This window comes from Melospiza georgiana, chromosome 6 (assembly GCF_028018845.1).
Source record: "Melospiza georgiana isolate bMelGeo1 chromosome 6, bMelGeo1.pri, whole genome shotgun sequence".
Classification (NCBI taxonomy): domain Eukaryota; kingdom Metazoa; phylum Chordata; class Aves; order Passeriformes; family Passerellidae; genus Melospiza; species Melospiza georgiana.
The window spans coordinates 29,406,667-29,421,553 of NC_080435.1; the positions used below are offsets into that span (position 1 = coordinate 29,406,667).

At 38.0% G+C, this 14,887-nt stretch overlaps 1 protein-coding gene across 5 annotated transcripts in view; it reads left to right on the forward strand.

The window, feature by feature from the left end:
* Positions 1-14,887, forward strand: part of MPPED2 (metallophosphoesterase domain containing 2) — a 121,223-nt gene that overhangs the window by 29,570 nt on the left and 76,766 nt on the right. For all 5 annotated transcript variants that reach the window (XM_058027088.1, XM_058027092.1, XM_058027091.1 and 2 more), the window contains exon 3: positions 12,444-12,625. In XM_058027088.1, coding sequence (XP_057883071.1) covers positions 12,444-12,625 — 182 coding nt within the window. The remainder of the gene's footprint in view (positions 1-12,443; positions 12,626-14,887) is intronic.

The following is a 14,887-nucleotide window of genomic DNA, read 5'->3' on the forward strand; positions in this document are numbered from 1 at the left end:
GTGGAATGTGTAGTGTTTGACCTGAGGTTTCCTGGCCATAAGTTATTTAATACTGGAGAGAGAGAGAGAGAAGGTGGGGAGAGCTAGCAGGTAGAATCTTTTTAGCTGGGGATGTATTTGGCCCAGAGTTTTACAAATAAAATAAAAATAACCTGCTTTCAGTGCCTGTGGTCCCCCTTCAGTCCAGCCAGCAAGGAATTGCAGTTTTGTTGATTAAATCCAGTTTTGCCTGGGACTGGATTTCATGTTAGCTCTAATGATGACAATTGCGCTGGAAATATAAAGGATAGAAAGATTCAAGTGCTAAATTCTCTCCAGCAGAATTTTCAACCCAAAGTTTTCTCTTACCTTTCTGTGTCTCCAGCAAAGTTCCCGTGAAAGGTTGAGAGCATGTCTTAAGAGCAGAAATTGGCTTTTGGAAGTTAGGTGGTTTTTTTTTTTTCCTGGTTTTGTTTTGTTTCATTGAGTTTTATTTTGTGTTCTCTGCAACAAAATTTTATAAGATAAGTATATATTTTTCTATACACCCTGGAACTGCTTCAGATCTCTCACCAATCTAGATCTAGAGTTCAATTGAGCTTAAGACAACTGGTGTCAAAATTTTTTTTGCAGTGGAATTTTCTTGGAGTACACAAATATTAGACCAGCTGTGTGACTCCTAGGGCATGAAAGCTTACCTAATTCCAGTTTTTAATGTGGTGCTGAGCTTTTTGTTACCCTGGATGCTGGGTAGAGACCTGTGTTTGGTGCTGGTGGAAGGCAGTCCATAATCTCCTCTCTATTCCTGTTGGACACAAGGGCTTAACTTTGCAGGGAGAGATAAATGGTGTCTGAATATTATCATGTTCCCTGTGGAAAGCTCCTTAAACCTTAGGAGGCAGACAAATAAAAAAAACAAAACCTTTGGCAAGGGCTGAAATGGCTCATCTAGATGAGCTTGAGTGCCTTTTAGGCTGTTCTGCAGGGTTTTATTTAGTAGGAACACAGTGTTAAGTGCTTGTGTTTTGGTGGGAATTTAGCATTTTATGGCTGACACCTTGTTAGAGCTCAGGTGCATCCTGACAGAGACAGGTTTTGGTACTGGTTTGTGGATGCTGGAAACTGGTCAGAGAAAAAAGCCAGATAAACTTTACCAGACATTCCTCTGGGAAGTTTTGGGAAAGCTCAAAGGAAGAATTAAAGCAGTCCTGCGCCTTGTGTTTTGAACTTCTTGTTAATTGCAAAGTGTTGACAAAAAAGAGTGTTGTTCCCAATTACCCAATAGTGCAAAGAGTATTAATTAAAATGAAAACAATCGTACACCTAGTATTTTGAAATTCTTGTTAATTGTAAAGTGTTTACAAAAAGAATGTTATTCCTAATTAACCAACAGTGTAAAGAGTATTAATTAATGACCAATCAAGTCCACTTTTATCATAACTGCCTCTAAAAAAATGTGCAGTTTCTAATAAGCTCAACATTTTACCTTAGAGTCTAAATGTCACTGTATTTACCCATCCTCAATGCAACAGCCACGCTGGCTCACATGCACAAATTCATATTGCAGATAACACATGATGGCTGCTAATTTACAGCAGTATGTCATGTCTGAAATAGTATGTCATGCTGCCCAGATGCTAGCACATTGCTTTTTGAGTTCTGTGCTCCGGTCTGTTTGTTCCTCCTAACATCAGTGACAATCCCACAGGCATGCTGGTGGCATTCTGTGCCTTCAGGAACTCAAAAGTGGTGCTTGGTGGCATTCTATGCATTCTGTGCCTTTACTAACCGTCACAGACATTTTTTCATAAAATCCTCTCTTTGGGATTTTTCCTCTTCTGGGAAGCTGAGGCCTCAGAAGAAAAATGTAAACAATTATTATCTGCTGATGTGGAATGCAATAAGTGCACCTGTGATTGGCCCATGTTCCATGTTTACAATTAAGGGCCAATCACAGGACCAAGCTCTGGAACAGATTCACAGAGATCTCTCTTGTTTTCAGATTCTATCCTATGCTATTCTTAGCTTAGCAGCTTCTGAACCTTTCTCTCTATTCCTATGAGTATAGTCATAATGTATTATATATCATAAATCAATAAATCCAGCCTTCTGATCATGAAGCAAGATTCTCGTCTATCTCTCTCACCCTGAGGAACCCTCACAAGTCATTGCAATAACTAACTCAGAAGTGGTGCTTGGTGTTATTCTATGCATTCTGTGCCTGTAACAACTCACAAGTGGTGTTTGGTGGCTTGAGCAACTCAGAAATGGTGTTTGGTGGCACTCTGTGCCTTGAGTACCTCAGAAGTGATGTTTGGTGGCATTCTGTGCCTTGAGTAACTCAAAAGTTGTCTTTGGTGGCATTCTGTGCCTTCAGGAACTCACAAGTGGTGTTTGGTGGCATTCTGTGCCTTTAGTACCTCACAAGTGGTGTTTGGTGGCATTCTGTGCCTTTAGCAACTCAGAAATGATGTTTGGTGGCACTCTGTGCCTTCAGCAACTCAAGAGTGGTGTTTGATAGCATTCTGTGCCTTCAGTGTAACTCAGAAATGGTGTTTGATAGCATTCTGTGCATTGTGTGCCTTCAGTGTAACTCACAAGTGGCGTTTGGTGGCATTCTGTGCATTGTGTGCCTTCAGTGTAACTCACAAGTGGCGTTTGCCCAGCGGAGTTGCCTCTCCTTTGAGCTCCTTTTGTAGCTCAGCTCCATCAGCCCTGTGGAAGCCAAGCAGGAGGGAGAGCAGCAGAGAGGCCAGTGCTTAGCAGTGTGTGATGGAATTTCACCCCATCCCTCGGAGAGGCTGTTACCTGCAGGGCAGGGAGGAAAAGGACTGAGCCGGCTGAGCAGAGAGCTTCTGGCTTGCACTGTGTCCTTAACTTTTGCCTTGAAGAAGAACGCTTGTGTTTCTCAAACTGAAATTTCAAGTATGTTTCAAGTATTTTAAGAATCGGAACCAGCCTCAAATGGTTCTTTGCAAACACTGGGCTTAATCCTGTGGGTATCTAAACAATGAGTATTTGTTTGTGAAACATGAAGAAAGGTTTTAGATTTAATAGCAAATCCCAAAGAGAATGAGTTGTCAAAATTTTATGCACCTTCAGGTCCACTTGCCCAGTTTCCCTATTACACAAGAGTTATTGTCTATTTGGAGAATTTGTCATCTCCAAGAAAATATAATGAATTATGCAGATGAATTCTGTACATTTTATGACTCTCCAGATATGATTCATAATATAAATGGGCATCAGCAATGGAATACCTGCTGCAGTACATGCTTGTGCAGTTCTGTTTTGGCAGAACCTTGTGACCTTGGCGCCTCTGATGAGAACTGCCCTAATTTCTGAGGAGGATGGCATGTCAAGTTACAGCAATGCAATCTGTCCTGGGGATCTGCCTCTGCTTCTTTTGGGATGCCTTTTTTTCCACTGCATTTTGGGAAAAACTGTTTTACTGTTGAAAGAAGGGCTCTGTGGTTTCCATCCTGGAAGTAAATCCAGCACATTTTATGACTCCTGCAGCTGAAATGAAATGATTGGAGGGATACCACACATTAAATTAGCCTTGCTAATTATATCGAAATGTGCATTTTTCAAACCTCATTGTCCTTAAATTAAAATTGGATCTAAACTTGGAGTGCCAGGTTGTACTTTCTGAGTGTATTTCATGAGTTGGTGTTTGGAGAGCTTATAGTAAGGAAATAATAAAAAACCTTTCAGTATAGAGAGCTTATTGCCTTACCCTCCTAGTAGGTGCAGTTTTGCCAGCAAATAAGTTCTGTCAGGGTGGGAGATAGATAATTTATAGCAGTCCCCCAACAACAGCAGCAAAAGAATAGGGGAAAAGTGTTTTTTAATGAATTTGAATTGAAACCATACCAGCATAAGAATGGTTAACTATTTTATTTAAAGGAAACTTCTGTCTGGGCCTTAGAGTGATGCTGACACTGGTATTGAAGCTTTGTTTCAGTTCTGTAATACTTCTCTAACCTTTGGAAAGCCACTGATAGCTAAATTTTAGAAGGTAATTTGTTGACTTAAAAGAAATTTTTTTTCTGCAAAGGGATGATTAGTAGGATTTTCAAAAATGCTCAAGCAATTCTGTCTCTGAATTCCCATTAGTATCAAAGGCAGAGGTCAGGTACTTCAGAAAAGGCCAGCTGTCTATTTGCCCCTCAAAGAACACCATGGCAAATCTGGATTTTAGCTCTTTCTGCTTTTATTACTGACCAGAATCTGGGTTTAGCAGAGTTTGGAGTCTTTAATTAGTTAAGGTTTAAATCGGGCTGAGAAGATGTATTATTATAAATTCCTTGTAAAGGAGAGTTTTCTTAAATTTGCCCAGATGATGACAGTGGGTAATATAGGTCTTTTCTGTTTAATCTCATAAATCTCACTGGAAGTAAAACAGCTCCAGAACCTGTAATAAAAAGATCCATCATTTCCCTGCAGCTATAATTGTTGGAAGCATTGGCAGTAAGCTGCTGAGCGCTGCATTGAATCCTCCTGTGGCTTTGGAAATGTAATTTATTTTTTTTCCCCCTCCACATTGCACCAAGACACAATTAATGCCATTTCTGTAATAAATATCAGAGCTCTGTTTTACAGCTCTCCAGACCCCTCTGAGGTTTTGGTGGGTGACACATGTTGTACGTGGAGGTTTCCAGAAGAGCTGGGGCTTTCCAGCAGGTTTGGGGGAGTCTGTTCTCAGAGATGTGTGTGTGCTTGCACAAATCAAATCTACCAGGGAAAGTGTGGAAAGGTATTTGCATCCCTTTGTTTTCAGTCAGACAAGAAACCAGATGTTGGCTTGGTGTTTGAGCACACTGCAAGACAGAATCAAGTTAACAAAAGCATTAATATGTATGATTTAAACAATTAATGGCTGTCAGTGGCCAACTAAAGCAATGCTATATTTGGGCATTTTTTTAAAATTTTGTGTATTGAGAGGAAATTAGTGTTTGGCTTTGTGTCTTCAGCATGTGTTGTATTACAAAATCAGCTACGGGCATGTAAATGTTTTTCTGATGAGAGAACTTAAATGACATTTGTGTTCACGTTTTGAAGGTTTGGAAATTAGGATATGAAAGTTTTGTTTCAAAATGTAGACACATTTACAGTTTGATATAGTCCTTCTAATCTGTGGCCTTAAAAACTCAGTTGAGAATTGTGAAGTTGGCCTAATAGCATTGAGGTTTGGTTGGTTTGTTTGTTTTAAATAAGAACAATTGCACATCTGTTACTTTCATTCCATTTCTTGGATGCTGCCAGGCATGCAGGTGCATTTCATGCCTTTTTCCTTCATCTGAGAGACTTACTGATAAATTTTAACAGCAATTAATGAAGCCACAAGTTTCACATGATTGCCCTATTCCAGGATTTGAGACTGGCTCTAAGAGCAGTAACAAATATCACAACGTAACAAAGCTGTGAGGTTTGGATACAGAAACTAATACATTTACACAGCAGTTTTCACAGAAAAACCCATTCTATTCTCCTGTATTTTCCAAGCCAGAGGGAGCATGTGTAGAGACAGAGGCATGAATTCAAAGAAACGAAAACCTGAAGATATAGAAAATATATTGCTTTTGTTTTCCCATTTTGAAAAAAAAATTCTTCCATTGACTTAGCTGAGGAGGGGGAACTAACAGCACTAGGAAGCAAGCTTTTAAAAGTTGTTGTTTTTTTTTTTTTCAGAAAATATTTGTATTTTAATTCTAAAGTAAACACACCAAGCTAATTGGCTCTTTGAAGAAGTATTTTGTTTGCAAATTTTGAAAATAGGAGTAGCAAGAAAAGTACGAAATGATACAAGAGGAAACTAAACTGTAAATAAATACAGTGATGACTATTCACAGGAAGCATGAGTGGGATGCTTTTTAAAAGCTAGTTATATAGATATGTTTTAAATACGTAGTTACTGGAGAGGATGTCTCCAAGTGACTCCCAAAACAGAGTAAGTGCAACAACACGCGTGGATTTGATGTGGCGCACAGAGGTGAAGCCTGTGCTTAAATGGATGCATAATGAATACTTATTTAGATGTCATAGAGAATAAACCCACAACTCCAGTCACAGACATACCCAGTGGAGTAATTAGTGAGATGAAAAGGCAGCGTGTGATGTTGGGATGGATGTGGGCCCGTGTGTCACGGGACTGCTCATGCATCTGGAGAGCCTGGGGACAGGAAAATTCCCTGATTTGCTGCTCACCTGTAGCAGAGGCAGCCTGCAGAGGGGTGGGCTGTGAGCAGGAGTGATGCTGGGTTGGGCTGTGGGGCTGCAGGAGGGGTTTGCAGCATCTGGTCGTGTTTTGTCCATCATGGTGCTGTGTGAGTGATTTACTCCATGGCAGGAACTGGAAACTTTCCTGGCTCAATGTCTAAGGTTTTTATTGCATCTCCAAGGATGAATTGGTTTCTTGGGAATCCCTCTGTGAGAGGGGATTTGGAGTCTGCATATCTCAAAACCTGAGGGAGCAGGGCAGTGAGCAGTCTGTGGGGTTGGGCTCTCCAGCCACAGGCATTCCCATCCAGTTAGATTAAGTTTTTTCTAACTCAGAAATTAAAAACTTTTGTTCTATTTTCAATCTCCTGTAAAAAAATACAAATGTTATAATTTACACTATTACGATCAAAAACTATTTCTTAATTACAATGCATTGTGTTTCTTAACTTATTGATTTTAATCACACTATGCTATAAATGTTTTAAAACTAATCATCTAAAATGACCCCTCATAACTCTTATTACAATGCATCTTTCATAGTATAAAATAGCTAGTCTTATTTACTAAACCGACCTTTAGAATTTATTTCTAGTTCTATTTCTCTCTCAATAATATCTATCTTATTCCACAATATTTCTAAATCAACATTTCTTATCTCAAAGTTTGTACACAAATACATACTGCATAAACTTTCTATTAAACTTTAAAAATTCTCTACAAGTTCATTTCCCACACACCCCAAGACCCTTATTTTCAGCATTTGAACCCACCCATGCAGGATTATCCTTTATCATCAAAAGTGACTCCTTTCAGGAAGGTGGTGCTTGTGTGTTTGCTGGGTTTTTGCTGCAGCAGGGTCCCAGTGAGGCTGCAGCTGTGTCTGTGGGAGGGCTGCACTGCCCTGCCTGTCTCAGAGGAGCTTTCCAGCCCTGCTGATTTATGAGACACCGTGATGAGTAACTGGGGTAGGCTTGGGCTGAAATGCACAGTTAACACGTCTCCTCTCTGGCAAGGCATCCTAAATCAAGTCCTTTGCCCATGTGTTGCTGTTGCATTAGGGATGGCTGAATAAAGGGACACAGATTTTTATGTTGTTAAAAGGTAAATGTGAAGTTTATTATTATATATCACATTCTTTTTATAGGCAGCTGTGAGAAGATGGGGCCTGATTGGTCCTCAATCAACACTGCTCACATTATTGGCTAATTAGGAGCAGCACTCTTCTTGTACACATCTTAGAAGTAAAAAAGTGCAGCAACACACATGGATTTGATGTGACACACAGACTTGAAGCCTGGGCTTAAATGGATGCATAATGAATACTTATTTAGATGTCATAAAAAATGAACCCACAAATTGAGTCACAGATGTACCCAGTAAGTACAGGAGTACAGGTAGTAGGAACAAGACATTATTATCCTGAGCACAGGAAAATAGGAACAACATTTTTCTTGTACACATATAGTGTACTTAATAGTGGGTAATAAGAAAAACACTCGTCTTGTGCACATATAGTGTACTTAGAGTGGCTAAAAAGAACAACACTCATCTTGTATACCTATGGTGTACTTAGAGTGGCTAATAAGAAAAACACTCTCTTTGTGCACATCTTGCAGCTAAACAAGTTTAAAACACCAGTTGTAAAAATTAAGGATATTATAATATATGCTTAATCAGTTGCAAAGATTAGGGATATATAATATTAATAATATATATTATAATCTATAATATATTGGTAGGGAGAAGGGACTATATAATATATATATAGAAGGGACTATATAATATATATATTACTATATAATATATAATAATAATATATTATATATATAATTTATATATTATAATATATAGAATATATATAATATAGAATGTATATAATATATATTATATATTATAATAAATATTACTATATAATATACAGTAATATATAATATATTACTATATAATATATGAGATAGTAATATCATATATTTTATATATATTTGTTTATTTTTATATATATATATAAAATAGTGTAATATAATATATATAATATCTAAAATTTCAGACCCTTGCTGAATGCCACCTGAGCAAGCCAAATCAGAGCCTGCATAGTGCTGTCCTTTCAGGCAGGGTGGGAGGAAATGCATATTTTGCAGGAACCCCCATACTTTGCAAATCTGAGAGGTTCTTAGACTCTAAGTGAGAACCACTGGTGCTAAGGGCAGGTTGGTAAAGTATTTATCTGATAAACAAGGTTCTTGTAAAAGTATATGAAGGTTACATTGTCCCTTCTGAGTGCTGGACCCTTGTCATAAATGCAATAAATGTGACAGATCTTACATTACTGTTGTGATCTCACACAGCAGTCATTGCTCAGCTGCCTTATGGAATTTCGTTCTGAGTCTTTCATGTGCTTTTTAAAAACCAGCCAGGTGCCTGATTTTCTAAGGTGCAACATATCTTATGTTGTTTCCTATTTCCTGATTACTGTATTAATCCTAATATATGAACATTTAAATTATTCTGAAATATCTCTTACTGCACCTTTCCTTGAGCATGGTGCTCCAAGTGGAGCAATCAATCTGTGAAGTGTTTCAGTCTGCCATGTCAGAAAGACTGAAAAAACCAAATTGTTGGTGGTGATGGAGAGTGTCAGAGTTAGCTGGATGCACTGTGTTTGGAGCAAAGGTAAAGACAAAGTTGAATTTCTTAGGTACGTGCTCTGATTCAGCAGAATGGTGGTGGACATAAATAATTTGGATTAATTATGATTATTAGGGCCAAAATAATTATTTTATTTTATTATTTATTATTTTATCTGCAGGAAGGCTCAGATGCAGAACTGTCCCAGAGATTTCAGATCCCAGCTGCTGGGTTGTGAGTGGATCAGAAAGAAGGGTGAAAGTAGAAAAGGAAGAAGGTAGATCAGGAGAAATAGGTATCACCAGAGCTGTGGCAGGGCAGTGCCTTGCATTCAGAGTCCAATCCTCTTGGAATGCAGTGGGAAAGGAGGCTTTCATATTGCTGTTTGCCATGGGTGAAAAGAAAACTTGAGCCTTTAGGACTGGCAAAACACCACTTTTATTAAGTTTCTCATGAAGGACTGCTTTGAGTATGATAAATGGATGGACTGAACACAATCACCTGCAGTATCTCACTTGGAAATAGTTAGTAGAGAAATACTGAATGAGAGAAGGAAGTTTAAATGTGGAAAAAAGGTTACTTGGCAACATCAGAGTGTTTGTAAAGGAGAGAAAGAAGGGTCAGGGACTTGAAGAATTTTGATGATAGACTTTTCTGTAAGTCATGGCACGAATGGAAAAATCCCAAACCAGGTTTCAGCCATACTCTAATGTAGAGCAGGGTTTGTTTGGAAGCTGCAGAGAAGAGCAAAGCCTGGCTGCTGTGTACAAACAGAATTGGGCTCCCCAGGCAGGCAGTGCTGGTTTAGCTCCAGCAGAGATGCTCTGAACAAGTTCTGTGCTGCTGATGAAAGCTGGTGTTCATTTTTTGTGCTGTCTGGAGTAAACATGCTGGGAAGTCGGGAAATGTTGATTTGGGGACCCCCATATTTTGGAAGGAAGACACCATGCAGGAAAGCACTAAGACTGCAGTTCTGCCCAGCTTGCCAGTGAAATTTAAATGGGTAAATTAATTTTTCTCTGGAATAATAACTGTGTTGATTTCAGACCCTTGCTGAGAAAAAAAAAATCCATTGATTGTTGAATTTTTCTCCCAGGTTTCTGCAGTGGTAACAGTTTCATGGCTCAGGTAATTGTACCTGGTGCTTTGGGTGGAACAGGAGGTACAATACTAAACCCCAGGAAGTCATCCACCAAATTCTCTGCTCTCCAGCCCAGCTGGCAGTAGAATCTGTTTTTAAAGTAAGCATCATCTTGGAGAGCCTGAATTTTGCAAATTAATTCAGTGGCCTGTGTCAACAAGGTATGGCATTTGATGGTAAATATAGCTTGATTGGAAAGACCTAATTATGGTACCTAGGAAAAGGTAGTCTATCAAATATCTCCCCCCTAGTGCTTCCCTCACTATTATTTTTGCTGTGAATAGTCTAACAAATAGAATACATAATTAATATAATATATATTTATATAAATGTATATATAGTATATATTAATGTAATATAATATATATAATATCGAAAAAAATTAATTAATATAATTTTAAAATTCCAACAAAATTAAATTCTAACTCAGTAAGATCTTGTTAGTAAATGCATTCAGAGGGCCAGTTTTCCACTGGAGACCAGGACATATCCATATGGAGTCTGATTTCTGGAGCCACTCTAAAACTCCCCAGGGCAGGGAACTGATTTGCACCCTGGAGGATGCTTCTGGTCTTTCTCACCTGTGCAGGGAGCTGAAGTTCAAGGCACTGGTAGAAATTTTCACACAGTTTAGTGTACACTAAAAACCAAATGCTAATTTAGTTTACAGTTCAGTAAAAAAAAAAAATCAATACTCCAAAAGTCAGTATTTTCTTAAGGTTTGTGCATTATTTTCTGTTACTGACCATACATCGCATCAGAACTGTGGGGATTTAGGCCAAACAAATTCACAGTGATGTCTACCGGTGTTTGTTTTCAGTGTGGAGAGCACAACTAATAAAACCTGTTCAAAGGTTTTATTATTAGTTCGTTAGTTTTATTATTACTGTTTAATTTTAGTTTTATTTTCAGGCACCGATTTTTGAATGCCTGTTGTGCCAGTTTGCCCAAATAAATCTTAAAACAGCATTATTTTGGGATGCTTTAAAGTAGCTGGAACTTGGTTTCACTAGCCTGATAATTTGAGATGTAAGTGCACTATTATTCTGACATAACTCCTAAATACCTCAACATTTCTAGCTGGAGCTGAGCTCTAACCATGATCAAAGTGGCACATCAATGGAACGAGCTGAAGTTTTGTGGGATTGGGATGGGATTTGCTGTGGCACTAATCCAGATGCTGTGCTATTCAAGTGTTGAGCAAATCAAATTATGGTAACTCTGCAGAGAAATAATTGCTATTCCAAAGTAGGCAATGGATTGTCTTTTGTATTTAAGTTTTTCTGTTACAAATTGGAGCTTCTAAGCACTAAGTATGCATAAAGCATTTCAACTACCTATTTTTTTCCTCTATTGTGCTTAAAAGAAAAGTCACCAAAAACCAAATGACTAGATTTCCATGATGGGTCACATGTAGCTGATAAGATAAGATTACCAAATACAGCTCACAAACAACCAATTGAACTAAATTTTCCCAGCATTGTTGGCTATAGAAAAAAAGTTTTATATGTGTGATAACACATCAGCCCTGACTTTATAGATTCTGGGATGATGAGCTCAGGATTTTGTTTGAGTTTAGGAAGCTGCCACTAGACTTGGTTCTGCAGTTTCCAGCCTCCATCAAAGCACTCCTGATGCACCTTATTGTGTGTAAACAAATGCTCTGTGCTGGCATCTGTAGGAGAACCTGTGCCCTTGAACAAAATCAGCTGCTGAGTATTGTTTTTTGCTGGGACCCCCGTGGCAGGAAGGAATGATGAATGTGACTCCATGTTCTCAGAAGGCTAATTTATTATTTTATGATACTGTATTATATTAAGGAAAGCTATACTAAACTATACTAATGGATACAGACAGAATGCTAAAAAGATAATAATGAAAACTCGTGACTCTTTCCTGAGTCCTGACACAGCTTGGCCCTGATTGGCCAGAGTGAAAACAATTCACATGAAACCAATGAAACAATCTCCTGTGGGTAAACAATCTCCAAACACATTCCAAAGCAGCAAAACACAGGAGAAGCAAATAAGATAATTATTGTTTTCCTTTTTCTCTGAGGCTTCTCAGCTTCCAGGAGAAAAATCCTGGGTGAAGGGATTTTTCAGAAAATGTGAATGTGACAGCTGAGCTCAGGTGAGAGCCCGTTCCTTGGCAGACCTGTTATCCCATGGCCCCTGTACCTGTCCATGTATAAGGCACAGGATGTAAGACATCCCAACTCAAAGCCTCCTAAATCCATTTTTCCCTGTGTTTAAACACACTTTAGTACCACAGAATGGCCATATTTGTTTGTATTTCATCTTCCTTTCCTCACCAGGTAAGTTTCTAGCAGCGTTGGGTTTTTGGCAGCGCGCAGCGTGTGGCAGCGGACGCACGGCTGCTCTCCTGGAGGGAGCAGCGTGCTGCAATCTGCAATAATGGATGTGAGCCTTTGAACCTTGTGACTGTTGTGGGATCTTTGTGTCTGCTCCAGGGTCGACCCCATCCCATATGACACTCCAAAGCCAGCGGGCCACACGCGCTTTGTCTGCGTCTCAGACACGCACTCCCGAACAGATGGCATCCAGATGCCCTACGGGGACATCCTGCTCCACACGGGCGACTTCACCGAGCTGGGACTGCCCTCCGAGGTTAAGAAGTTTAATGACTGGTTAGGTAAGGAATTACTGCCTTTTGGTGACCCCAATTAACCCCTCCTCTCCCAGTGTCACTCACTGCCTGCTAATTGAATTAGGGCGCTCGAGAAATCTCCCCCCGCGCTCGCTCCACTTGTCCTCGTGTCATGTCCTGCTTCTAGCCTCACTTGTTAATAATCATAATAAAATATAACAATAGTAATAGTAATAGTTACTACTACTACTACTACTACTACTACTACTACTATTATTATTATTATTATTATTATTATTATTATTATTATTATTATTATTATTATTATTATTATTATTATTATTATTATTTCTGTTGACTAAGGCACATTCAGAGACTTTGCTGCATTTCTGTATTATCTCAGGGAAAGGATTCCTTGCAGCCCTCTGGGAGTGCTGAGGAGGTGGTGGCACCTCATGCAAAGGATGCAGTTTGTCCCCTTAGTTGGTGCTGGGGGGCTTTTGTGTCCACTCCAAAAACTGCTGCTGGCTGTGTTTTGGGTTTGCTGTAGCTTACAGTAGAGCTGGAAGTTGCATGGATTGGAAATTATCAAAGTCCTTCTTCCCATGTAGCACAATCAATAATACTGTTTGGAAGAGTATTGATTTAAAAATATAATAATAATAACAACAATTTTTATATATATTAAAAATAATGTCTATATCTATAATATTAGAGATATATAATAATACTATATCTATAATGTTAATATATAATACTATCTATACATCATATGTTATGTATAATTATTATATAATATTATATAAATTATAATGCATAATATATATAATATAATAGATAAAATGTATATACCATATCTATAATATATGTTATATTTTATATAAAAATATATTATTTATATGTATTAAATAAATAAATATATATATATATATATATTATATTATACATATATATGATATTTGGAGAATTTGGTGGGTGATATTCATATGCTTGCCCCTTTCATGTGGTATACAGGTATTTTATCTTTGATCATGGGCTGTCAGCATCTCTTTGGTAGAATACTGTCTTTAGGGAGAGAAAAAAAATAGAGTCTATTCCCAGAGATAAAGATCATTTTAAAGGTAGAAATGAAAACTTTTACCTTTAAACAACTCATCTTTTAAAAAGTACCCCATAAATTAACATAGCCCATTAAGACAACTGTAAAAAAAGCTGATAAAAAAATAGAAGAAATTTCACAATTACAATTTTCCCCAAGCAGCTACTCTTCTTGATAAGAAACACAAAAACCCTATTTTCTTACAGATAAGTCTCTGTAACATTGACAAAAAAGACTTGTCTCCCTAAGTAAACTAAAGAAAGATTAGTCTAAAAGTAGTAAACTAACTAAAATTTTAGGATTTGTTTCTTTACGTTATCAGTGAGAACTAAAAGGTTACAGAAAGGTGAGAAGTGTCCTAAAAGTTTTATTACAATTTTTATTACTTTTTCTTTTAGTTACCATTAAGAAATTTCTCTTTATACCCTTTGAAAGTTTTAAGCTTTACCTTTCCCCTAGTCCTACCTTACAACAAGAAATGAGAGAGTGCATCCTAGTGAATGCATTGGTGATTAGCAAGCAATAAACCCACCACACTCATTAGAACATAAACCAAAAAATCCCTCAAATTAACAAACCAAACCCACTACAAACACCTTTAATATTCTGCTGCATTTGACAGCACGTTGCTGGAACTGAGGGCAGTTCAATAGCAAGAGCAGAGAACCAAAAGGAAGGAGGGGAACTTGTGTGGGAACAACTTTCCTGTTGTTGGCAATGCCACTGGCAGCCTGGTTGTGCACTGCCAGCTCACCCCTTGCTCTAGAAATACCCAGGGCTGAGGGTGACTTGAGCAGCTGCTTTTCAAAAAACATCAGAATGGATTTTTAAATATATTTTTAATATAGAAAAGATATTTCAAAGCAAAGCTCTATCATCAGGTTTTACTACATTCTCCCTTGCCTGCTGTGTGATGGCAGTATCTCTGCATATTTTATCTTATGTGCATCTTACCTATTTTATCATATCTCTGTTAGCATCTCCAATTTTATTGCATTGGAGTTCCTTGGCTGACCCTTCATATCAAGAGATATGTAAGGGACATGTGGTTTTACAAAAGGAATATTTAAACAGAAGATCCCCTACACTGTCTGTCTTGTCATCCTTCTCTGCATTTTCTTCATACTCTTATTTCTGCCTGACCTCCTGATTTCCAAAACCCTATTTGAATTTGAATTTTTTATTGTTGTGCACATGGGAGTGGGGCT